The 24,851-nt window shown below is 32.6% G+C and overlaps 1 protein-coding gene and 1 long non-coding RNA gene across 2 annotated transcripts; one reads left to right on the top strand and one right to left on the bottom strand.

The window, feature by feature from the left end:
* Positions 1–4,493: 4,493 nt before the first annotated feature.
* LOC128164489 (uncharacterized) lies at positions 4,494–11,621 on the top strand. Its single transcript, XM_052828335.1, has 4 exons — positions 4,494–4,657; positions 5,680–5,824; positions 9,932–10,093; positions 11,422–11,621. Exons 1-4 carry the CDS (start codon positions 4,514–4,516, stop codon positions 11,586–11,588), a joined length of 618 nt encoding a protein of 205 aa, XP_052684295.1. The 5' UTR covers positions 4,494–4,513; the 3' UTR covers positions 11,589–11,621.
* An 8,059-nt stretch (positions 11,622–19,680) lies between these two features.
* Positions 19,681–24,227, bottom strand: LOC128165445 (uncharacterized). The gene is made up of 3 exons (XR_008241060.1): positions 24,047–24,227; positions 20,721–20,988; positions 19,681–20,005 (listed from the first exon to the last, which is right to left on the bottom strand). It is a non-coding gene; the product is annotated as an uncharacterized LOC128165445 (long non-coding RNA).
* Positions 24,228–24,851: the final 624 nt, after the last annotated feature.

Raw genomic sequence — 24,851 nt, 5'->3', positions numbered from 1 at the left:
TAACCTCTACTGGCGTAATGGCTGCATCGTCGCCCTATATTGAGGTCGGAGTGGCCCTATCGGAACACCATAGATATATGTAAATGTAATTGTTAAAGGGGCATGGTCACGATTTTGGTCAAATTCTATTTTTCTGTTTTCAATTTTTACAATGCTTAAGGAAAGCATTTCTACTGATCAAATGGAATCTTCGCCCTATATAGAGGTCGGAGTGGCCCTATCGGAACACCATAGATATATGTAAATGTAATTGTTAAAGGGGCATGGTCACGATTTTGGTCAAATTCTATTTTTCTGTTTTCAATTTTTACAATGCTTAAGGAAAGCATTTCTACTGATCAAATGGAATTTGAGGGTTAGTTGTAAAGTTATAAGCAAGATACAGGGCTCACAATTCTTTGTTATGTAAACAAGTCTCGTGCCCTGTTGTTGTTTACATAGGTTCAATATACCAGTAAAAATCTTTTTCAAGCTGATTTGTCTATGTTCTTATTCATTTTAAGCATAAATAAACAGTTCCTTACGTTTAACACATTCATTGGGTCTAAAATAAGAATTTTTAATTCAACATTCAAAATGTAACGAATGACACTCAAATTTTGGTTGCCTATTAAAAATGCCTTACTAAAGCATTGTGAACATTAAGATCGGAAATTTTTTTTTTGGACTAAAATCGTGACCATGCCCCTTTAAGATGACAACCATACCCCGATGCAACACGTCAATGTCTTGTTATAACGGAAGGATTTTTATTTTCTAAGCTATACCCCTTCTTTCACTTTAAGTTTATTTGAATATGAATTATAATTTCTGTTACTTTCTGTAAACTGCAACAGTAAAAATTGCAATAGTGTAAAGACTATTTCACAAATACTAAAAAATATACTGAACAACTTCAATCTACAAAGGGGTCATTATTCTACAGGGGTCACTTTTCTTCATGTGGAGTGTGCTCATTTTTATGAAAATGACACTTATTCTTCAGGCAAAGGGGTCATTTTTCTACGTAGAATAATTACCGGGGGGTCATTAATCTACGGAGGTCATTATTCTTCATTACACCGGCAGGCTCGGAAAAACACCTAGAATGTATTACCTAGGCTTCCATGACAACAAAGTTGATATAAATACAACACATTTTACGATCTGTTGAGATGTAAGCTAGACTTCATAAAAGTAAATGACATACCCAAAAATATAACACATAAGCGACTTATAAGGCTGTCTAGCCGATACTTATTTTTATGGGAAGCGACTCCATTTTGTATAAAATTCTAACATCCGGTAATGTTAATACATTCGAGGTGTTTTTCCGAGCCTGCCAGAAAGGCCCGAGAAGTTGCGATTGAACTAGAAGTAAGGCAGACAGAATCGCAATGGAGGATTTAGACATACAGCTACAATATACAAGTAGTGAAGTTGTAGATGAAAATGGCCCGGATTTGATTTTGAAAAGGAGATTAAAAGAAATCAACTTAAAATTTGTAAAGTGGTGAATCTGGAATTATCGAGTACTTCTTGTAATGAAAAAGAATATAATCAGTATCTCAAGGAATCAGAAATCAAAATGAAAACTTGAAAACTTGAAATTTAGTGAAATATAACTGTTAAAGGAAACGGAAGCTTTATTAGTAAAATATTCAATGAAGACAACAAGGAGACCACGTTCAAGAAACAGTGTTCAGTCAGGACAACATGAGACTCCGTGATCGATATGAGGTGGAACTCATGAATGACTCTGATGAAATTGACAATTTATTCTGTCATATAGCGAAGGCGAAGCAAACCTTCTGTAGGGAGCACCATTCTTGTAGATACATGTAAATCAGACTCCGAAAAACATGATTCCATTATAAATGATTATGGAAGACGAAAGACAAAGAATATATGGGTATGTATGTGACACGAGTTCAGAACAGTAAAGTGACAAAAATGGGAGAGTGAAAACATCACGAAGAGTTTACAATTCTAAACACCCATGTCATTTTTTTTACAAAGTGGCAAATAAATTCACTGTTGCATTCCACGTGATACGTGTTTAATCATCAAAGTGATAAAGTGGGAAATTTAAAATGATAAATAAATAATTATGATAATAAATACTTTTTTCTGCTACATTTCACATCATTTTAACCTCGCTAAAGTATGTACTTATAAATATGTTGTAATTAATTTGAAATTTGAAGCCTATTGCGAAAACATTAATGTACAGTTTCCGACTCTTTCAACGAAGATCGTGATAGTTTCCTAAAACTTCATTTATTTAAAAAAAAAAATCAACAAATTATCGACATTCTAGTGTTAATTTCATCATTTTAACATTTTACAAAAAAAATGTCAGAATGGTAATTACCAAAGTTTTGTCTTCTTACTAGTACTGATCATAATGTTTTTTATCGTGGTAAATGAAGTATTCAAAATTTCAGAACATATTAAGCAAATTTACAACAAAAAACTAGAAACAGATATGCAAAACATTTCGATATTGAAATATATTTTAGGAAGTTGTGCTTCCTCATTGCAATTACACCGGGAGAATCGATAATTAGTTGATTTATTGTAAATTAAATAAGTTCGTGGAAACGACCCCGATCTCCGTCTACAGACTCAGAGATAGTGTTCGAATGTTCTCGTCACTGGCTTCAAGTGTCCATACCACGAAAATAACAACATATCTAAAGTATTATACTATGAGAAGGGTAAGATGATGTGAAATGTAGCAGAACTTAGAATGTACTGTTCAAATTTCACACGAGGCGCAACTATAGGCTACCACTTTTCCGCGAAACTGGTCAAATGGTCTGCCACAGTAAAATATTTCTTGCCGTTATTTATCAAAGCAGCAAATTGAAGATACCTAAATTATTGAATAAATGAAACTATAGTCCAACTCAAAAGAAAGAAAGAAAGAAAAATATTCACATCTTGAAGTTCAGAGTAAAACATCGGCAAAATGATCAAGTAATTTAAGAAAAACAAGGTGAAATGTTCCTAGCAAGAAGAAGTGTAAGCCAAAGCTTTTGTATTTAAGATTATATACTGTGTCCAAACTGCCTGGAATTGATATCTAACTTTTAAAGAGCCACACTGTTTTCACATTATTATGCCATATGAAACTCATGCTTATAGTGCTCATTACTATTGTTTACAGTTCTTATTTATATCATTTGTTCATCATTATCGTCTGCAAAGAACTAGGCTGGCTTTGGATTGTTCGATGTAGTTTTTGGATTTCAGGAATTCACCCTGCCGACCTAAAGTTCAATATTAGTAAAGTGCTGTTTAATATCTAGTTTTATTATCGCCGGATAAACAGAAACACCTTATTTTCCCCGGTGATAAATGCTCGGCAAATGCCTAAAGACAATCTCATCAATATGGACTCTTTACTGCAACACACATTTTGATATAGGGTACAAGCAGCGCTGAAATGCAGTAAACAAGATTATCTAATGAAGCCCATTCCCCCCATCCCCAAGAAATACAGTGAAATTGGGTTTAGATATTAAAACTATGGCTTCTGCCAAGCTAGCAATGGCTTTGTTTGGTGATGATCAAGGAAAAAAAGCAAAGTAATGTCTGACTTTTTGAAAGATCAAATGGGGTTTCAAGTTACAAAACGAGCCCAAATGGTTCTCTTTAAAAAGAATTGTGATAAACTAAAACAGCTTCCTTTGTCAGATGTAAAAAAAAAATGGCAATATTCGTGACAGAAAGCCTGACGAATGCTGATACAACAGATGAAAAGTTGGAGTAAAAACCGATTGCGTCAAAATTGACTGTATTTGAGATCAAAATTCAGTAAGTTATATTATAAAATTATATGATACACGCATGTATACGTAATGATAAATCTTGAACTTGTTTTTTGCAATCCACCTGTTTACCATGCAATATTTTTTTGTGTCAAATATAATGGTCATCTTCTCTCAAGAGAAATTCAACTCTCTCTCCCTCTCTCTCTCTCTCTCTCTCTCTCTCTCAACACAAGAGAGAGATTACTGTAAAATGGATTATTTCTGCGTAGAAGAAATTTACACTATGTATGTGGTAAGTTTAAAACAGCGTAAAATACCCCCGCGCGTGTGGTAAAAATCTCAAAACTTTAGTGTTGTGATTCAAGCATCTGCCTATTTATCACCCATGCGTATTGTTTGACCATACAAATCGCATATTTAACCACCAACGTAAATAACCAATTTTACATACAGTATGCACCAAACTTTTTAACTCTCGATATAAATGACATGGGACCTTTATTTGGGATAGTCTATCGCAAACATACATTTGGAGAAACAGTAGCGGCATGTCCCACATAAAGCTATAAGGTCACACTGATGTACATGTCGATATATTCACAAATCATTTTGTTAGTACATGGTATAAGTAAATGAAATCCGTACAAGTCACTTAGATAAATGGCATAACCAATGAAAAATCGTTTATTGGTCTAACTCAACCAACTCACAGTAAATAGGACTGGCAAAAAAAGTAAACACTCTCTTACAGGTAGATGAAGTCAATCAATAAGAGAATGACACAACCAAAAAACATCTTATTTGATTCGTTAAACGTTATAGCCTGTGTAAAACCCGCAGTATATATACCGCTGGACACGCAACGGAAAAACAGTTGCAAACAGACTATGAAAATGCAGGTAAGGTTTTTTGCTCAATAAAAATCAAATTTTTTTGTCTATATCATTTTGTTTTTGAAAGTGATAAAGTTGTTAAACTAACCTTAAGAATTATTCATGCAACTGCCGAGAGATAATTTACTTTTATGCCTTCCAAGATTTCGTAGCATATCTTGAAGGTTTCGATTCGAAATTTCTTACCCGTTGTGTGCAAGTTACATTTATTTTTCCATATTATATTTTCAATCATTAAGAAAATGTATCGAATTCGGTTTATGTCATTCTTTTTAATCGTTGAATTCGATTCGTACATCTTTAATTTATAATCAGTGTATCTTTTGTTCCCTTACAACTTTAACTCCAGTATGTTGCTCTTTACCATTTCAAAACACCCGATCACCTTATTTTGCTTATGATAAATTTTAGTGACAGGTATTATTTGCTTACAATAGTTGTGAATAATTTAATTTGACTTGAATTGACGTTATTTGTCACAAAATAAAATTTAGGCGTTTTATCTATTGAAATTTGATTCATGTTATTTTTTTTAAGTAACTAAACTCTGTTCCAAGATATATTTGAAGCACATTATCTTATTATTTATTACATGTAATTATTTATTCATAAATATCTAAGGGTTACTAATATAAAGCACCCTTTTAGATTTAAGATTAGGTTTCAATACACGGGTAAAAAAATATACGGATTGCTCAAGTACCCCGGATGGTAACGTTAAAAAATTACACGGTGAACCAAGTACATTCAAATGGTAGGGAAGCGTTTTAGTGTAACGTTGTAAATTTGTTATCTTTATAATTTAAAGTTCGAATTTCCAACTTAAATCTTGGAATTTCTGACATTTAGCTTTAGCGCGACCGGTTGGCAGGGGATGCTTACTCCTCATAGACACCTGATCCTATCTCTATCTTTATAGAAGTCTTTGTTGCACTGCTTTGAATTTGTTTTTGCTATATGAATATTTAAAATCATTAGCAGTTTTTTATTATCATTTATTTTCCAAAATTCTTGTTTCTTTAAAATAGAGGGTACTGTTTGGGGCATCAATGCTGCTTTTTTGGGTTGCCATGAATATACATTGTATTCCACCCCCGTATCCAGGACAGTCCGATCTTACTTCAGGAAGCCTTATTGCAGCAGCTGGTTCAATTGGGATCGTTGCACTGGCAGGTCTGAACATAAAGTTTACCAAGGCATTGCAGTACTGTATAATCATTTATATTCGTGGAGGCCAATTTTCTTGGACTGTTACAGTAGTTTTTAGCTCACCTAAGCTTTTCTAAACACTTTTTGTTCGGCGTACGTCAATCTGTCTATCCGTTTGTCCGTCTGGTAACTTTTTACATTTTCTACTTCTTCTCAAGAACCACTGGACCAATTTCAACAAACTTTGGCACAAAGCATCACTGGGTAAAAATGATTTAAATTTGTTAAAATGAAGGGCCACGTCCTCTTCAAAGGGTAGGTAATTAAACCTTATTGGAAAATTGTTGGTATTTTTCAATAATCTTCTTCTCAAAATCCATTTGACCAGTAATGCTAAAACTTGTGTGGAAGCAACCTTAGTCAGGGTATATTTAATTCTGCTCAAATCATGGTCATGAAGGGTAGGATGGGGCCTAAATGGGGGGGGGGGGGGTTCTAAATTTTACATAGGGATATACATGTATACAGTAAATCTTTAAAAATCTTCTCAAAAAAATTTGACCAAATAAGCTAAAACTTTATGAAAGCATCGTCAGGTAGGGTAAATGCAAGTTTGTTCAAATCATGTTCATCGAGGATAGAGGGCACAATGGGGGGTCTACCTTTAACATAGGTAGAGCAAATATTTAAAGATCTTCTAAAAAAAAACTATTTCACCAGAAATGCTGAAACTTGTGTAGAAGCATCCTTGAGTAGGTTAGATTCAAAGAACCTGGGGGAATAAGCCGAGGCATATGCCCACAAGTGGCCACAACCCTATCACTATTATGTTTAAAATGACAATCATGCATTTAGTATAATATGTGTATTAACATCAAATATTCTTATTCTTGTGCATATCTCCACAGAATTTATTATGTGTGTGTACATATAAGAATAAAGAATTCCAATCTTTTGTCTTAAAGTCCATAATTTGTTCCCCCTTAACAAAGTAACATGTTTATTTTAAAAAATATTACTAAAAATAACTTATTTACAAGTAAACTAAAAAACTATAAAATGATTAAGTGCGTGTGTTTAATTCATAATAACGCAATTTTTACTTTCTTGACGTCAAATGAGTTTTTCGAATTTGAACAAAATAACCAAAGATATGAAAAAATATTTACAACACAATTCATTGGAATTGAACACCTACTTCAACATACCTTTGTTCCAAGAACCCCTCGCTAACCGCTACACCACGACATCACATGTTTTAATCCATCTAAATAACAAACTCAATTTAGTATTGCCCAAACATAATTCGGTCTTGGCCATTTGATGGTCATCTTGAAAATTGAAATAAGAAAACTCGCTTTTTACCTCAGAGTGGGTCTTCGTACCATTTTTTGAAAATTGAAAAATATATTTCATGTTTTATCAGTATACGTTCTTTAAAAAATGGTACGATAACCAACTCTATAAAAAACTAAAGTCTGAACATCCGATTTAATTAATTAGCATTTTGTTGCTCAAATAGCGTATACATATTTTGATGTCTTAATAGCAATTAATTTTGAAGTCAATTTTTAAAGGTTTTGGCAATACTGAATGCAAATGATTACATATGCTTAATAGATGAAACAAAAGTGGTTTTCGTAAGATAAAAAATAAAAGGATTTTTAATTGACTTGAGTGGGTTTATGCCTCGGCTTATTTCCCCACGTTATTTGTTCAAGTCATGGGCCTTTAAGGGTATAGTGGGACCACATTATTTGTTGAATTTTTACATTGGGATATACAGGAAAATATTTAAAAATCTTCTTCTCAGAAACCAATTGGCCAGAAGAGCTAAAACTTGTAATAAGCATCCTCAGGTAGGGTAGATTTAAGTTTGTTCAAATCAAGACCCCTGGAGGTTGTGTTGGGCCACAATGTGGGTCCAATTATTACATAGGATTATATTGAAAAAAGGAGCTTTTCAGAAACCAATCGGCCAGAAAAGCTAAAACTTGTGTGGAAGCATCCTTAGGTAGTGTAGAATAAAGTTCATCAAAATCATGATCTCTTGGGTATAATGGAGCCACAGTTTTTTTTTTGGAGGGGGGGGGGGGGGTCCAATTTTTACATATAAGATAAATATTGAAAAATCTTCTGGAAAAGAACTGAAATTTATGTGAGAGCACGGGTTGAGCAGATTAAAGTTTGATCAAACCATGATTCCCTTGAGAAAAGTGGAGACACAAAGGTTAGATTTTTAAATTGTCAAGATAAATTGATTTCAATACTGCAATGCTGATTTGATCCGAATTATGGTTTTTGTTACTCGGTTGAGCGATGTGGCCCCAGGGCTCTTGTTCTTTTAATTTTGGAATGCAACGTGTTCATTTGTCTTTATGTTATGAATAATACAGTAAAATGTCGGGAGATGTTCCCATTATTTGATTTTAAAGTGTTAGATATTTCTGAATATCGCAAAGTCTCCTTCCAAATTGATATGATATAATGATATTCGTTGGAAAATAAACTGCATAATTTATTGAAGAAAAGTCACACAATTTCATTAGAAATGATTTACATGTATTTGTATAATAGATATCTTTAGGTAAAATAATGAATACGTAAATATTAATTTCTTCTTTACCAGTGGTTTGATAATTTTTTTTTCTCTGTTGGATTTTGTACTAAACTCTTTAAATTACTTTATAATGTAATATAATAAGACCCCCCCCCCCCCTTTGGCAAACTGAAATAACCGTTCAACCCCCCCCCCCCTCCCCTGGAAAAATTTTCTGGATCCGCGCATGAAACTTAAAAGAGGAATTTATGGATGTATTTGACCGTACGTAAAAGGATTTTTAATTGACTTGAGTGGGTTTATGCCTCGGCTTATTTCCCCACGTTATTTGTTCAAGTCATGGGCCTTTAAGGGTATAGTGGGACCACATTATTTGTTGAATTTTTACATTGGGATATACAGGAAAATATTTAAAAATCTTCTTCTCAGAAACCAATGGGCCAGAAGAGCTAAAACTTGTAATAAGCATCCTCAGGTAGGGTAGATTTAAGTTTGTTCAAATCAAGACCCCTGGAGGTTGTGTTGGGCCACAATGTGGGTCCAATTATTACATAGGATTATATTGAAAAAAGGAGCTTTTCAGAAACCAATCGGCCAGAAAAGCTAAAACTTGTGTGGAAGCATCCTTAGGTAGTGTAGAATAAAGTTCATCAAAATCATGATCTCTTGGGTATAATGGAGCCACAGTTTTTTTTTTTTTTGGAGGGGGGGGGGGTCCAATTTTTACATATAAGATAAATATTGAAAAATCTTCTGGAAAAGAACTGAAATTTATGTGAGAGCACGGGTTGAGCAGATTAAAGTTTGATCAAACCATGATTCCCTTGAATAAAGTGGAGACACAAAGGTTAGATTTTTAAATTGTCAAGATAAATTGATTTCAATACTGCAATGCTGATTTGATCCGAATTATGGTTTTTGTTACTCGGTTGAGCGATGTGGCCCCAGGGCTCTTGTTCTTTTAATTTTGGTTGGGTTTTTTTGGTTAAATCGTGGGGGTGCAATTTTCAGATTCAGTAAGATAATTAACTCTTTCCAAAATTTTTGTTTTCATCGAGGGTGTTAATTCGGGGTGGGGGGAATGTGGTTACCCACAAATACCAAGAAAATTAAGCCAGCACAAATTCTAATGATTCCATAGTATATGACTATCTCTTTATGCTTTAAACAAGATTTTTGGTTCTATTGGCATGGTATCATGTACTTGACAGGCTTCAGCCTTGGACCTTGTTTAACGTTAGGATTATATTTCAAGATACTTACAGCATTTTAAAGAATGTTGTCATTAAAATTGAAAAGTTTATGCATCCATTTTAGTCAAGTCTTGGAAACAGCGAAAACAAAAAACTTGATGAACTTGAAAACAACTTTTTTTTCAAATATTCCAAAACAACTTTGGCTGAAGTTTTATAAGCTAATTTTTCTGAAAAAGGATAATTTATTTGAACTGAAATCAAGAAGGCGATAAACATCTCTCTCTCTCTCTCTCTCTCTCTCTCTCTCTCTCTCTCTCAAACTTTAGTTAGACAACCTTATTTTTTGTATTACGGTCTTAGTTTTATATTATACAGCAAGCGCTGCTCTGGCAGCAATGTCTAGTTCGAAAATCTCCAAGGACTGCAATTGTAAGAACACTACCCCAGAGCCAGTCACAGAACCAGTCACAGAGCCAGGGCCGCTCTGTGAGGTCCTTCTAGAGGAAGAAAGACAGAGATGCGGACAGGAGAAAGAACGTATGAACTTATGAATTTTGTTTGAGGCAAAATGTTTAAGGGAAAAAAAAAATTGTAACTATGATTGAATGCAACGTGTTCATTTGTCTTTATGTTATGAATAATACAGTAAAATGTCGGGAGATGTTCCCATTATTTGATTTTAAAGTGTTAGATATTTCTGAATATCGCAAAGTCTCCTTCCAAATTGATATGATATAATGATATTCGTTGGAAAATAAACTGCATAATTTATTGAAGAAAAGTCACACAATTTCATTAGAAATGATTTACATGTATTTGTATAATAGATATCTTTAGGTAAAATAATGAATACGTAAATATTAATTTCTTCTTTACTAGTGGTTTGATAATTTTTTTTTCTCTGTTAGATTTTGTACTAAACTCTTTAAATTACTTTATAATGTAATATAATAAGCCCCCCCCCCCCCCTTTGGCAAACTGAAATAACCGTTCGACCCCCCCCCCCCCTCTCCCCTGGAAAAATTTTCTGGATCCGCGCATGAAACTTAAAAGAGGAATTTATGGATGTATTTGACCGTACGTAAGGTCATAACAGAGGTAACATAAATTTAGGATTTAGGATCAATGTCAAGTAATGAAATCTCTGAAAATTAAGGTTAGACGACACGTTCCTTAATTTTTTATAACTTTTTCAAGGAATTTGTTATTTATTTACTAATACTTTGACATGCTTTCTTGCAAAAAATTAGGGTACCTTACCAGACATTTGTCAAAGATACTAGAGTATGCAATTTCTATATAATTTTATTGAAAATACACTTGAACTGCTGATATAAAAATGTGTGGCATATATATATATATATATATATATATATATATATATATATATATATATATATATATATATATATATATATATATTTCAATTCAACAATTTCAATTCTTTCCTTCAAATGATATTTCAATTTTGACACTTGCTTTTGAAATTGCAAATCCTCTTTTCTGACATGTGTCAAGCATTCTGATTTAAAATGTCCCAATAAATATGCATACATTTTTCAAGTATAGGAACTAATTTGCTAAAAGGCACTACTTTGTTATGTAAATAGTTAGAAGGAGTTACCGATAAAGAATTAATGACATCACAGCAATATACAATCAAACCACATATGACGTCATAATTGAGTTAGCACATCAAAGCATCGTTACAATGATAGTCACGTGATATGTGTCCTGTTCCCCCTTAATACAATTTTTTCTTTTGCATTATAAAACATCCGTCTGCTGATTTTGCGAACATTAGCAAAAGTATTGCAGTACCTCAACTGGGGCATGAGTACAATTTTAATATTTCTACCTTTCAGTTTTCGGTCGTACCATCAGAGGAAATTGCGAGGAGCTGGTATCGGATATCTTTCAGGACTGTGTCCAATGTTTAGAATTCTTTGATGATGAAACGGCATGTAACGAAAGAGCAATATGCTCATTTGATGAAATAAGAGGCGTATGTGTGAGTTCCGATGGGAACTGATGACTCCAACTAAAGAGTCAGTGATTAACCATGATTACGAATAAAGTGGTTTTTGATAAAGAAATCTTGTTTTTTATTTTTGATTATTGTTGTCCCTTAAACACTGGCAATGAATATTGAATCAAAGATATGACTTTTAACCGGGTTTTCCAAAGGAAAAATCTGGTTATTGAAATGGTGAAAATGTGGGGCGTCTGTAAAAAGGATGCCCCTATTTTACGAATACCTCCTCAAAATTTTTTCAGGGTAGAAAGTTGTTGTTCTGCAGATCAATTGTACATAAACCAGAGATGTGCATATTAATTGGATTTTTAATTTTGATTATTTATGAAAAAATACCAGCTTTTGAACTTACTAGTCATTTCTTCGCACAATACTGCATTTAGGGTACACTTTTTGTACGAATAACTCTCGTACAGTTGTCAAAAAAGGAAGTTGTTGTTTTGATTATCAAATGTACATTTACTTGTATCAGAAATGTGCAAATTACATTTATTTTACTAATATGAAAATATACCACTTGTTGAACTCGGTTATTTTTTGGCAAAAGATAATTAGTGTTTATCGAATCGGGGTTGACATATGAATTATGGATACTGTTCACACAAAAGAAAACCCGGTTTGCTGTCACATTGACAGCCTTTCTGCTGTTAAATTTTCTTTTATTTCACTTTAGCTAAAGGGTCAAGCTAGATTTTCTGATCAGGTATTATCCGGTATGAAATTTTCACATTATTTACTTCTACTCCAAAATCACTTGACACGAATTATCCTTAGGTGAGATGAATTCAAAATTCTTAAAATAAAGGATCATGCCCTCTTTCAAGGGGAGATAATTAAGATTCAATGAAAAAATTTTGTCAATTTTTTGAAAATCTTTTAAAAATCAATTTGACCAAAAAAACTGATACTTGTGTAGAAGCTTCCTTAAGTTTGTTTAAATCATAACCCCCGGGCTAGGATTAATACATGGGAAATAATACAGAAATATTATTTCAAAATTTTTTTTTGAAAAATCATTTGGCAAGAAATGCTTAATTATTGTGGAAGCATCCTCAGGAATTTAATTTTGTTCAATTTTGAGGTAGGGTAGGATGTTAATTCTTTTAAAGAGAAGTGTCTTTTACAGAAAAATTTCACCCGAAAACTAAGACGTTTGGTTGTAATATACAATAACACTCAAATAATTTCCTAGCTTCAAATTAGGAAAAACTGTTTATTTAATTATTTTCCAATTAAGATCGGGAGGGTGTTTTGTTTCGAAATCGGTCAAATTTTGAAAATAATCAATATTTCTATTTTTTTTTAAAAGATTGTCACATGTTTGTTCTCTATAACACACAACTTTATAAAAGATTGTATATTTTAAGATTTTGATCGAAAATATGAACAAAAGATGTAATTAATTGTCATTAATATTTTGTTTTTAATTCAAAAAAATAAACGTCTTATTGACGTTACTTAACACGATTTATAAGAAAATAATAGCATGTATTTATTCACACTAAATTTAAAACTTTACAGTGAAATATTTATAATTTAATTTATAAAACAAATTTTCCATTTTCTCATAAAAAATACAACTAAAATCGTATGAAATAATCAAGAGTATATACATTGTATGCTTCTTTGAACAACGGAATGATAGTAACTTTCAGATATCATACTCTAACGATCCATAAAGTAAGAGTTTTATGTAGCATTTAACCTTAATTTCATAGTTTCTTCCTCATCTTTCGTTCATTTGCTGCACTCAATAAAGAAATAAAGCTTCATATAAATAGTGTTTAAGATTCTTCTAGAACATCTTATAAAATTCAGTAGGTAAACCATCTATTCCGGGTGACTTATTGTTTTTCATTAAGGTTGGGAAGTTTTCGCACATTTCTTTTTCTGACAAAACTGATGATACATGTATGTTATCTAAGTACGTATCGATATTGTTTAATGGTACGTCGTTTGAGGAATATAGATTTTCATAGAAATTACATAGCTGATCTAAAATATCTTTAGTTTTAATAAAATTTGATTCTGCGTAATAAAAAATATGATGAATTTTGTTCTCCTTCTTCTATCCATTTGACCTAATTTGAGCACCTTTTGATTTATTTTCATACAATTTGTCTAGTTGGTTTTCTAAACCTTTTTTTTCGTATCATGTTTTTGTTTAAGTAATCTTGACTTTCTATCTTCTCCAGTTCATTCTCAATTAATAGTATTTTTTGTTTCATACTTTTACTTTTTTCTGTACAGTATTCTATGCTAAGGTATTTTACCTTAAGTTTTATTAATTCCCATTCAATTTTCGGATTTGTTTCTAGTTAAATGTCATTTGGCAAATTTAGTAGAAATTGATTTTATCATTTCGCAATATTGTATAACATGTAGAACAGATATACTCAGTTTCCAGTATCCTTTCCCTCTACTATTGGAAGAATTTCGCATTTAAATATGATAGCTATGTGGTCACTCATTCTTAATAATAATAATAACCTTTATTTATCCAGGATTACACGATTAGCTGTAGCTAGTTTTCATCGTGGTCCTGCATTCTTTTGGTTGACACAAGCGGTGGCCTTCGTAAATAGATATTTTTCGGTCTGTAACAAAAGTTTTGTGTTAAAAATATATTGTCTATTCTACTTTTAGCAGAGTTGTTGCCATCACACCAGGTGAACCCATTATGTTTTGGGGGGTTTTTTTTTGCCACAAATCAAGGAACGATATTGTAAAATTTTTAAACCATTTAAACTTTTGTCTTTTTCCTTTGACATATAGCAATTGAAATCACCAACAAGAATTATATTATTTTCATTCATACAGTACATTGATATCCATTTTGATACCTTTTTAAAAAAAGCTAACTCTATCGTTTTCAGTATTTGGAGCATATACCGTAAGTTAACAAGTGTAATAGTTTCGTTGTTATGTTCAGTATTTAGTACAGTTATCCTGCCGTCGGCCGATCTGTATTGGTAAATGAGTTTAAAATGAAATTTACTACTAATCAAAATTGAAACCCCCCTGCTATGCGATGAATTAGAAAAACAATGATAATATGTACCATTCCACCTGGAATTGTTAACATATTCTTTTTTCTGACTCAAAATGCGTATCTTGCAAAAATAGTACATCACAATCGATATCATTCATCCAATCATATAGAATTACCCTTTTCTTATAATCTTTAAGCCACGACAGATAAGTGAAATAAATTTTACAAAGGTCTCGTTTTTTGGTTGACAGTTACCATAGATTTATCTCAAAAAGTTATAAATACCTTGTTGTTTGGTTTTTGCCGCTCTGTGCAGAGAGACAGATCTTGGTTTGTTGGTGCTCCGGTTGCCTCGGTGTTTGTCCGTCAGACGCTGGATCAGCTTCCCGAACATATTTTGCCCCGGCCACGAAACTGGGTCGGTATGCTTTGTTTGCTCCGTGTCTAAACCAGTGCCCCAGTAAAGATCATAAACAGAATGGGCAAACAGGGTGTTGGGTTTAGAGGTGGATAGAAGATCTTTCATTTCTTTTAACTGGTCGATCTTTGCACACAGTATTTCATCCATTACCTTGTCAGCTTCGTCTCTCCATTGTGGAGTGTTGGTTGAGGCTTTCCCTATTTGCTTGCATTCTGGGGCTGTCTCGGATCTTATCGGCGGCGACAATATTGCCTGTTTGGATAGCTTTAGTAAGCTGGTACGCCTACTCGGCTGAGTTGAAATTTTCACCAAAAACCTTGATATCACATGGATGAAAATTAGATATAACGTTTCCACTGCCTTGTATGGTGATGACATTTTTCTCCTCTGTGGTGTATTTCGAGCACATGTTTGATCCAGGTTCGTGACCCGCTTCCTTGCAAGCGGCGCTTTTACGCTCGTTTGGACAGCTGCGTGCAAAGTGGTCGGTTTCCCAGCATTTGGTACAGGAGACGGTTAAGCGATGATATATCTTACACTTCAATCCCGCACAATAACTGAAGCGCGGTAACGGCTTGGATGGAAGTGGTTCTACATATATAAACATGTTTCCGTTCAGGACACTTGTCATTTTGTTGTTGGATGGGTTTCTTATTTTTTCATATTTTAGATCGCTTTTAGGGCGCACACCAAGCTTAGACAGCATTTCGAGTACCGCTGAATCGTCAACAGAAAGTGGTACTCCATAAAGTGTGACCTTGAGAGCCTCGTCGGTAGGATTCTCTAGTCGGGCAGAGTATGGGTTCGAATCGTACACTATGATGTGTTGGCTCTTAAAGTCAAACCCATCCAGTAGAATATTGTCTCTGCTAAGTTTGTCAATAAGATAGATTCGCCATAAATTCCGGTCGAGCTGAATGCATTTTATACTACATGTATCTCCACCTACACATTGACTAACTTAACGGCTTCAAGAAGCTCGAAATTGGAAATACGTTCATTTTCTTCGTGTAATTAATTGTCTTTTATATTTATATATTGGTTTGAGTAATTTTGCCATCTTGTCTTCTAGAGCAAAACAAAAAAATATGTACAGGCAAAGTTATTGTGGTTCAATATAAACAAAAGGCGATAGGTGAACAACAGGTAAACAATGCTGAGTTCGTACTCACAGTTCAGTTCATCATGAAGAAGTCCTTCCAAAAACACAAAATTCATACAAAAAAAACTCACAAGTATTAATAATATACAAAGGGTATGTTTCCAGAATGCATCAAACTGAAAGGTAGCTTTTGGAAACGCAGAATTGCAGAATTTGCAATATAATCAGGTCAAATGACAGAGAGCGGTGAGAATGCGTCCACCCTGCTCAATGTCCCGTGACTAATCCTAATCAACAGCATTATAGGTTATCTATATATTGAACTTAAAAAGAAAACATAATACATTGATAAAAAAAATTTGTGATTTAATAATGTACTCGCTACTCTTTAAAGAGAAAATATGTGAAATCGCTATTCAACATTTTTCATCTAGTAAATGTAAGCCCTAGCTTTAATAATCAAAGAACATTTATAAACTGTATGCTTTATTATAGCATTGAATGATTTATTTTTGACGTCGTCGTAACAATAACTGCCGTCATGTGAGCAGACAAATTGAATAACGCGCGCTAGCGCGTTATGATAATCTGTCTGCTCACCTGACGGCAGTTATTGACACGACGACGTCAAAAATAAATCATTTAATGCTTATATTTTCATTCCCTTATTGATGAAATCAATTATTTACTTAAATAAATTGATATACATAGCAGATAACGGAGGGAGTAAATTAGTAACAGCAAGAACAGCTTTTTATAAAACCGGTTTAAACTGGTTATCTAATAGACTGTTGAGATGAGATTTACGAGAATAAACATATAATCCATGAAAAATAACTCTTAAAATTTTGCTTTAAATAATAAAGTCAGCTTTTTTGTTGATTAACTGTAAAACATGGTGTTTTGACAACATTTATAAAATATATTTTTTCACCAATAAGATAGAAATCACTGTTTGAGAACTACTTATGTAAATTACTTGTAAATTCGGGCGGGGTCAATACACTCACATAGTGAATAGGGTAGGGGGTCTTAATGCAGGGTGTGGCCAAAATAGTCATTAGTGTTACATGTAATGTATATAATGTTTAAACAACACCAGTCTACTGGCACAGAATGAAAACTGACTGCATATTTATAAAAAAATAAAGCTGTCATCTTTAATAATATTTCATGTCACCTACCTATAAGGCAAAGGTTTTGGCTGAGAGGGGGTTATATATTTGTCTAATTATTCTATTCTGCTTAGGAATTTAAATGAAAGAAATGAGTAATTTACATTTCAATACAGAGAAAGTAAAGAATTTGTGAAACTATTTGGAAAGAGTTCAGGGGGAGTTATCTTTCCTTGCTTCATAATAGAGTGATATTCCTTTGGATACAATGTAAATAAGAAGTCGTATGATCAAAAGAGCCAAGTATTGTTATCATTTAAAACATAAACATTTTTTGAACTTTCTAAATAAAAAAAGGACTCGTTAATAGTAAAGTAATAATTGGCCTACCAAAATCACCGATAACACAGTACATGTAAATTGATTTTTGTATAAATGTTAGATGGTGAAGGGAAAATTGTGAAAAGTTGGAGAAGGAGAAGTGAGAAACATCGTTTAGCTTTACGTAGCTGTGTTTATGGGGTTTTTTAAATGCTCATAGGGAGAGTTTCTGCCTGCCCTGGGGATGGGGAATAGGAGGTTGTTTTAAATAAAACATGCATACTAGCCACCTTTTTGTCGATAAAATCATACATACATAAAACCTTATCTTTGAAGTATACAAATATGGGAAAATTATTTTTCTATCAGAGTCTTGCATCTTTTCAATATTAGGTCGTGCCCTCTACTATGATCTATTATGATCTTTATGTTTTTCGCTAAAGTTTTAGGTTTCATAGTCCTATTTTAAGATTTCAGACAGGAAGGTGGTCATCAATACAATATTATAATTGTTCCACTCCAGAATGAAATTTGATTAAATACATAATCATATGAGACTCCTCAAAAAGTTTGTGTATGGGCTACGGTGTACTCAGGTGACCGTCAAGGCATGTTGGCTTATTGTTAAATCTTTTGACATCAGTTTTGGTCAGTTTTTGGCAAAAACAAGTCAGTTCCAGAAATGTTTAGATTTTGATCCTCAAATGAACAAGATGGCCATGCATCCCCCTTGAAGATACCAAATTTAAATATTTTGTCAAATGTAAATACTGTATTCAGATAAGACAAAGAGTAAAAGCATAAAGCTATTCTTAAAGGGGTTTTTTCTATTTCTGAAAGATATTATTTTGTTTCAAATGTATTGTATTTGTTACTATTATTATAGCTACAAGATCGAAACATAAAGGTTTTCTGAAAATACAATTTACAAACTATGATACCTCTCTGTGCTAAAACAATACAGGGCGAATTCATACGTTGCTATAACGGGATTTAAAAACCTTATGGGGTACAGTATTAGATAGAGGGTCATGGTCAAGGCTTTATAATTAAGAATCTTTACAACAGGAAGATGTGTGTGTAGTAATCTCACAAACTGTAGGATTATAGCTATTGAGAAGAAATTAAAATGTTTTAACAATTTCCCTATATATTTCTACTTTAAACTTTGAACCAGTGTTGTTCCGGGGGTCACGATCTTTACAATTTAGAAGAAATTTTACTATTTGAGGATCCTTTTATATTAATCTCACAAACTGCAACTTTGTAGTCTCGGGAGTTTTAAACATGTTTTCTATATTTTTCTATGTTAAAATTTGAACCCCTCTTGTTGCCCAGTTTTAGCACAGGGATCACGATTTAAACAATGTAGAATCTATAATTGCCAATAGTGTATGGATAGAAATATCCCAAAGTGTTAAATTGTAGTTCTTCTTCAGGGGATTTTAAAGCATTTTTCTATATATGTTAAACTTTGAACGCCGTACGGTCCGGGTGTCATGATTTTTACAATTTAGAATCTTTTCCATATATAGAAGCTTTTGTATAATATTGGGATTTCTAATGCAGTTCTTCTTGAGAAGACGATTTTTTACACATTTGTCCTATGCATTTACATGTTAATCTTTGAACCCAGCCTGAGGCCCCAGCTTTGGTCCGGGGTCGCAATTTTTACAATTTAAAATCATATATATATATATATATATATATATATATATATATATATATATATATATATATATATATATATATATATAGAAGCTTTTGTAAAAATATTGGCATTTCTGGTGCAGCGGTTATTAAGAAGACGATTTAAAACATTTTCCTACGTATATATGTTAAACTTTTAACCACGCCTGGGGCACCAGTATTGGTCATGGGGTCGCGATTTTTACAATTTAGAATCTTCACTGAGAATCAAAGTACATCATAATCAAAAAAAATTTCACCGGTTTAGAATTTCCAAATTATACAATATTTAACCAAAAATATCTTTTAAAAATATTTGGATAGGTAAAAATTGTAAAACCCCCAGCGGGATTCGAACTCATTACTTACAGATTCGTAGTAAACCCTCTAAACCACTGCACTACGCTGATAGGTGAAACATTTGAGAAAGAAACTACTTTTACAATTACACTTGGATTTATTGTTAATTTCAATAAATAATACGTCATAACATGGAAGTGTCCAAAACCACCTTAATTCATCACGTATAAACTTTTGGTGTGTGGGTGAACCGACAAAACCTTTTTAAAACGTTAAGATTGATTTTTGTGTTATTTCTTTTTTCTGAAACTATTTGTACAATTGCTCAACGCTGAAATTTTTACAACCATTGTTTAACCATAGTCTGGTTCATTTAATTTATTTTCAATAAAATTATAGGTACCCTTTGTCTGTATTGTGAGTCTTTCATTGTAGTCCCTTTTCCCTTGTCTTCTGTTTTTCTAGACCTTTTTTCTGAAAATATTAGGCTATCAATCAGCAAAAAAGACATAAAACGTTTAAAAATAGGAATATAAATTTTTCACAATATGCACACGATACATTCCTTAGTTATCAACAATGCTTATGAATGAACAATAAACTGTGTGGGTCATTAGACTAATTCCGTATCCATCGCGTTACAAAGTGTGTCGGCATGAACAGTTTCCGATCGCGAATGCCATTTTTTTTTCATCAGTTTATCGCTACATAAAAGATAATGAAAGATTTACCTGATTTACACTTATTTATACACCTTTGAAATCTCTTGTGTATGTTTTCCATCCTAAATGTAATCTAATTTGCCTTGAAAACCTTCACACACATGGAAGATTTTTTTTTCTGTGTAACGTGATATAATTGACAACTATTAACACATTTTAACTCATTTTTGCGGTTGAATTAAGAAAGATTGACAGACGTATGTAAAAATAAATTGTAACATGCTTTTTTTTCTTACGGTCTATGAAGATTGCTATCACTTCAAAAAAGCGTGAAACGCGCATCGCAAACATACATTTAAACGCTTAACTATTATTAAGGTGAAAAAACAAAGAATTTACCAATAAATTAATATTGCATGCAATATAATTTTATTAGTACATTCTTGCAACAGAACAACATTTGGAAATTACGACTTATATTGTTTAAAATGATAAATTCATAAATATAAGATGGTTAATACATGTACCTGCATTTGTATCGCTGTCACTGGAATCAGAATCAGGGTCCCTCGAAGACGCATCTAAAAGGTTTGACCTTTTCCTCTTGTTTTCCCGTTGACTTTGTCCTATATCATCAACTCTGCAATCCTCTGTTTCATTTTCATTCTTTTAAAGCAGTCAGTACTGTTGTTATAACATCTTCCTGAAACTTTATGGTTTGATCCGCCCCTTGTAAACACCCAGCTGATTGGTCTTCTTACCCTCAGATGATTTCACACCAGATTGGTCATTCATCTAAAAAAAAATATATGGTATTTAAACACATTTATCGGTATTTCAGCAAAAAATGAAAATAGAAAAGGGTGTTTATTTTATGAAAGTAATGTAAAATCAAGCTACATGTTGTTATAGCGTAATCTGAATGAGAAATGGGATACTAAACTTGAATATATTGCTGAAAATTCTTTGTAGCAAGTTGAAGCTTTGAAATAACATGTGAAACTATAAAATTAAAACGGTCATACCCAATTTAGAGGCAATATATGCATGTAGTCTGGTCAGAGGAACAATATGAATGCATGGAAAGGATTAAGCTACATGAAATACCACAGTCATGGAAGACAGACACGTTCACATATTCTTGTCATTGATATGCAGAGTTTCTTCAATTACTTTTTTCTTTAACCATAATGTCCGATAAAGTAGAATTATTTAAAATTGGACTAGAATAGTATTCATTATTTTTAAAAATTTTAAAACTGTGTCACACTACATTTAATTGGCTACATGCCTCAAATTTAAAAGCCATTTTACAATTTTTCTCAGCTATCATAAATATGATAGATGATTTCACATCAAATTCCTAGTACAAATAATATGGACAGTTTAAATCAACTCATTTCTAATTTGTGTTCTTGCTTTGAGAACTCTTTGCTTGATGGAAAATGAATATTGGAAACCCTTGATTTAGATTGCAAGTATTTGCAATCTTCATTTTGCTATTTAAAATATAAACATGACTGTTTTCATTTCTGCTTACAATGATTTAAGCAATTCTATTCAGGTGTCAGTTTGCTCGGGTAAATTTTATTCATTTTTAACAATTTGATAACTTTCAAAAAAAGGACCAATCCATGCTAACAATGTACTAATTTTGATTAGGGCTTTTAGAAAATCCTTTACTTGTTGCACTTATTTATGTTGCAGTCAAGCGTCTATCTGGGTAAATCCGATTTTGGTTTGCTCAGTCATACTTCGATCTAATTTTGGTATCCATAATAAAAAAGTTACGCATTATAATCCCACTGTTATGCGTATTCAGGAATTCTAATGCGTAGCTTTGCGCTTGAATCTTACTTTCAATGCGTAACTTAGATAAAGAAATCCGTATTTAAGCCAATACCAACCTAAACTGAAGCTCTGTTATATAACACCTCTTACAGTAATCAGACTTTGATTCTTAAAAGGACATGGTCACAATTTTGGTCAAATTCTATTTTTCTGTTTTTATTTTTTATAATGCTTTAAGAATGCATTTCTAGTTATCAAGTGAAATTTGAGAGCCAGTCGTAGAGTTATAAGCAAGATACAGAGCTCACAATAATCCCCTGTCATGTAAACAAGGCTCGTGCCCTGTTTTTTTTTTTTTGATTTTTTTTTTTTGTTTACATAGGTTCGATATACCAGTTAAAAAACTTGATTTGTCTGTCTTCTTATTCATTTTAAGCATAAATAAACAGTTTCTAACGTTAAAACACATTCATTATAGGTCTAAAACTGGAATTTTTGCTTCAACATTCAAAATGTAAACAACAACTTTGTAAACATTAAGATCGAGAAAATAATTTTCTACCAAAATCGTGACTATGCCCCTTTAAACAGTTTTTACTATGTAATTTGTTTGAATTTATATTCTGGAACAATTTTGAATTTAAATGCTGAAGCGTTCGATTTTCAAAATTTCCCCTATTTTTAAGTTTTAAAGTTTCGTTTTGTATAAGTGACCATTAACATGACTCTTTAAATAGCTGGGAATAGCTGGTAACTAGCGGGCCTTCTGAATGAATATTTGTACTAGTTGGCCTTCAAACAAATGAACTTTCGGACAAATGGAAAATTGAACTAGTGGGCCTTCGGACTAACATTCTTTCAAACTTATGACTATTCGTACAAGCGGAGCGTCGGTTTTAAAATTTTACAACTAGTTGGTCTTTGGAAAAATGAACCTTTAGACTCCGGAACCATTAGAATCTAGACATGTTTAAATCTAGACATTTTCTACCATGGGCTGATTTAAATGAGCCCATATGGTAAATTTTATCAATTCTCATCGGATGATTTAAATGACCTAGTTTTAAATATCGAAAAATTTACTCAAGATGAATTGTTTCAATCTACTGCACATTTCTCATGATACAACCGTGCTGCTATTAATAGTAGCCGATGGCCTGTACGTACATGTGTTTAACACCTTAACCAATTTTTTTTCGGTTTTTGGTAAAATCATTACAAAAACCAATTCCTTAAGTACTGTAGTTAAAGTAGTTTATCTATATCTGTATTTTGAAAGATTAGCAAAGTTATTAAAGAAATACTAAATCATGATCAGAAAAATCTATACATGTATATATTTCTATGCTTAAAAATTATACTTAATTTAAGATGGTTTTTAATTACCATTTGTGTGAGTATTTTGTATAGCGAAAACTTCTACTTCGGCGCTGTTTAGTTGTTGTTTAGGTTTACTTTTGCAGTTTTACTACTGTGTACAGGATAATTTTCGTAATGTGTTATTTTTGCCCTTCTACATTTGCGGACAGTTTCGCCCCGTCTTGAATTCGCCCGTACAAAGTTGTCTAAAATAAATTTATTTTCGATATTAATAATAATTACATTTAAAGGTTCGGTGGATTCGAAAAAGTGTGACAAGCATGGAAAAAGATGTCATCTACAAATCCGGGCTGCCTAATACAAAGAAGCTAATGAACTGACTTTATATATTAACACAATGACAATAAATATTGTAGTTAAAGAAAAAGAAATAATTTATGTTCGGCTGAGCGAATTGAAAGAGATCATAAAAGAGAAATAATTGGATACATTAGAATTCTTCTCGTCTAAATTCGCCCGATAACAACGAGGTCGAAAGGGGCAAAAATTAAACATTATAAACAAATTATAACAAAAAATCCTATTCCTTGGTATAGGGTAGAACTAAGTTTTAAAAAAATACAAACAGAACAAAACCAATGCTGAAACATTTATCGATAGCGCTTTCGCGCTGCATGCGATATCGTCAGTTGTTTTTTTATAATGTATGCGTATATATTTCATAAGTTAAATTAAATCTTACCTTTGTGCACAACAGCTTTCTTTGAATTTTCCGACAGCCTGGAAATGAGTTTTATAGTACCCGGGTATGTTAAATTTAGAAATTGGAATTTCTTCTAACACTTATCAATAGAAAATGGGTTGTCAGCAAAGAGCCATTGTAACAAGGCATTTGACTTTGACCTTTTGTGTCAAAGAGCAATAAGACGTAGGCCTCTCTATTTATTTAAATATATATGTACTTAATTTCGCAATTATCTGTTTAAAAAGACTGGTTTTCCATTAGTCATATGCATAATTGAAAGTTGGATTTCCAATAATAGTTCTTACATACGAATAAAGTTTCGTAAATTCATAAATTTATACCAGAAGACGATTTAGCAGAACGATGGGAAATCACTCAACCCGAATTGAACGACATAATCAAGGTAGGTTTTAACAATACATTCACGGACCATTTGGAAAATCTTCATGCTTACAATATAACACTAAAAAGGAAATATGGGTACAGGAGGAAAAAGAAGAGGTTTGCCGGAATTAACATGGGGACAAGCAGGAGAAGTTGGCATGAACCGAAAAGTCTCGGATTCATCACACAGCGAGCTTTTGTTAACTTCTGTCGATACAAGGATATGCAGGAATTTACTAAAAGGAATCTGGTAACAGAGATAAATACTGTGTCTTCTCTTGCTGATGTTTCGAATGTGTAAAACTATATCGAATAATTGTCGTATGTGGTCGAAACACATCCATAAAGAAGAAAGACATTTTGGTTCAATTGTTTTTCCTTATTTTCATGCAGTATTTTTGAAAGGTTTTTCCTATTT

This window comes from Crassostrea angulata, chromosome 10, assembly GCF_025612915.1.
Source record: "Crassostrea angulata isolate pt1a10 chromosome 10, ASM2561291v2, whole genome shotgun sequence".
Taxonomy (NCBI): Eukaryota; Metazoa; Mollusca; class Bivalvia; order Ostreida; family Ostreidae; genus Magallana; species Magallana angulata.
The sequence above is the reverse complement of the archived record's forward strand: the minus strand, read 5'-3'. Positions and strand labels throughout refer to the sequence as shown.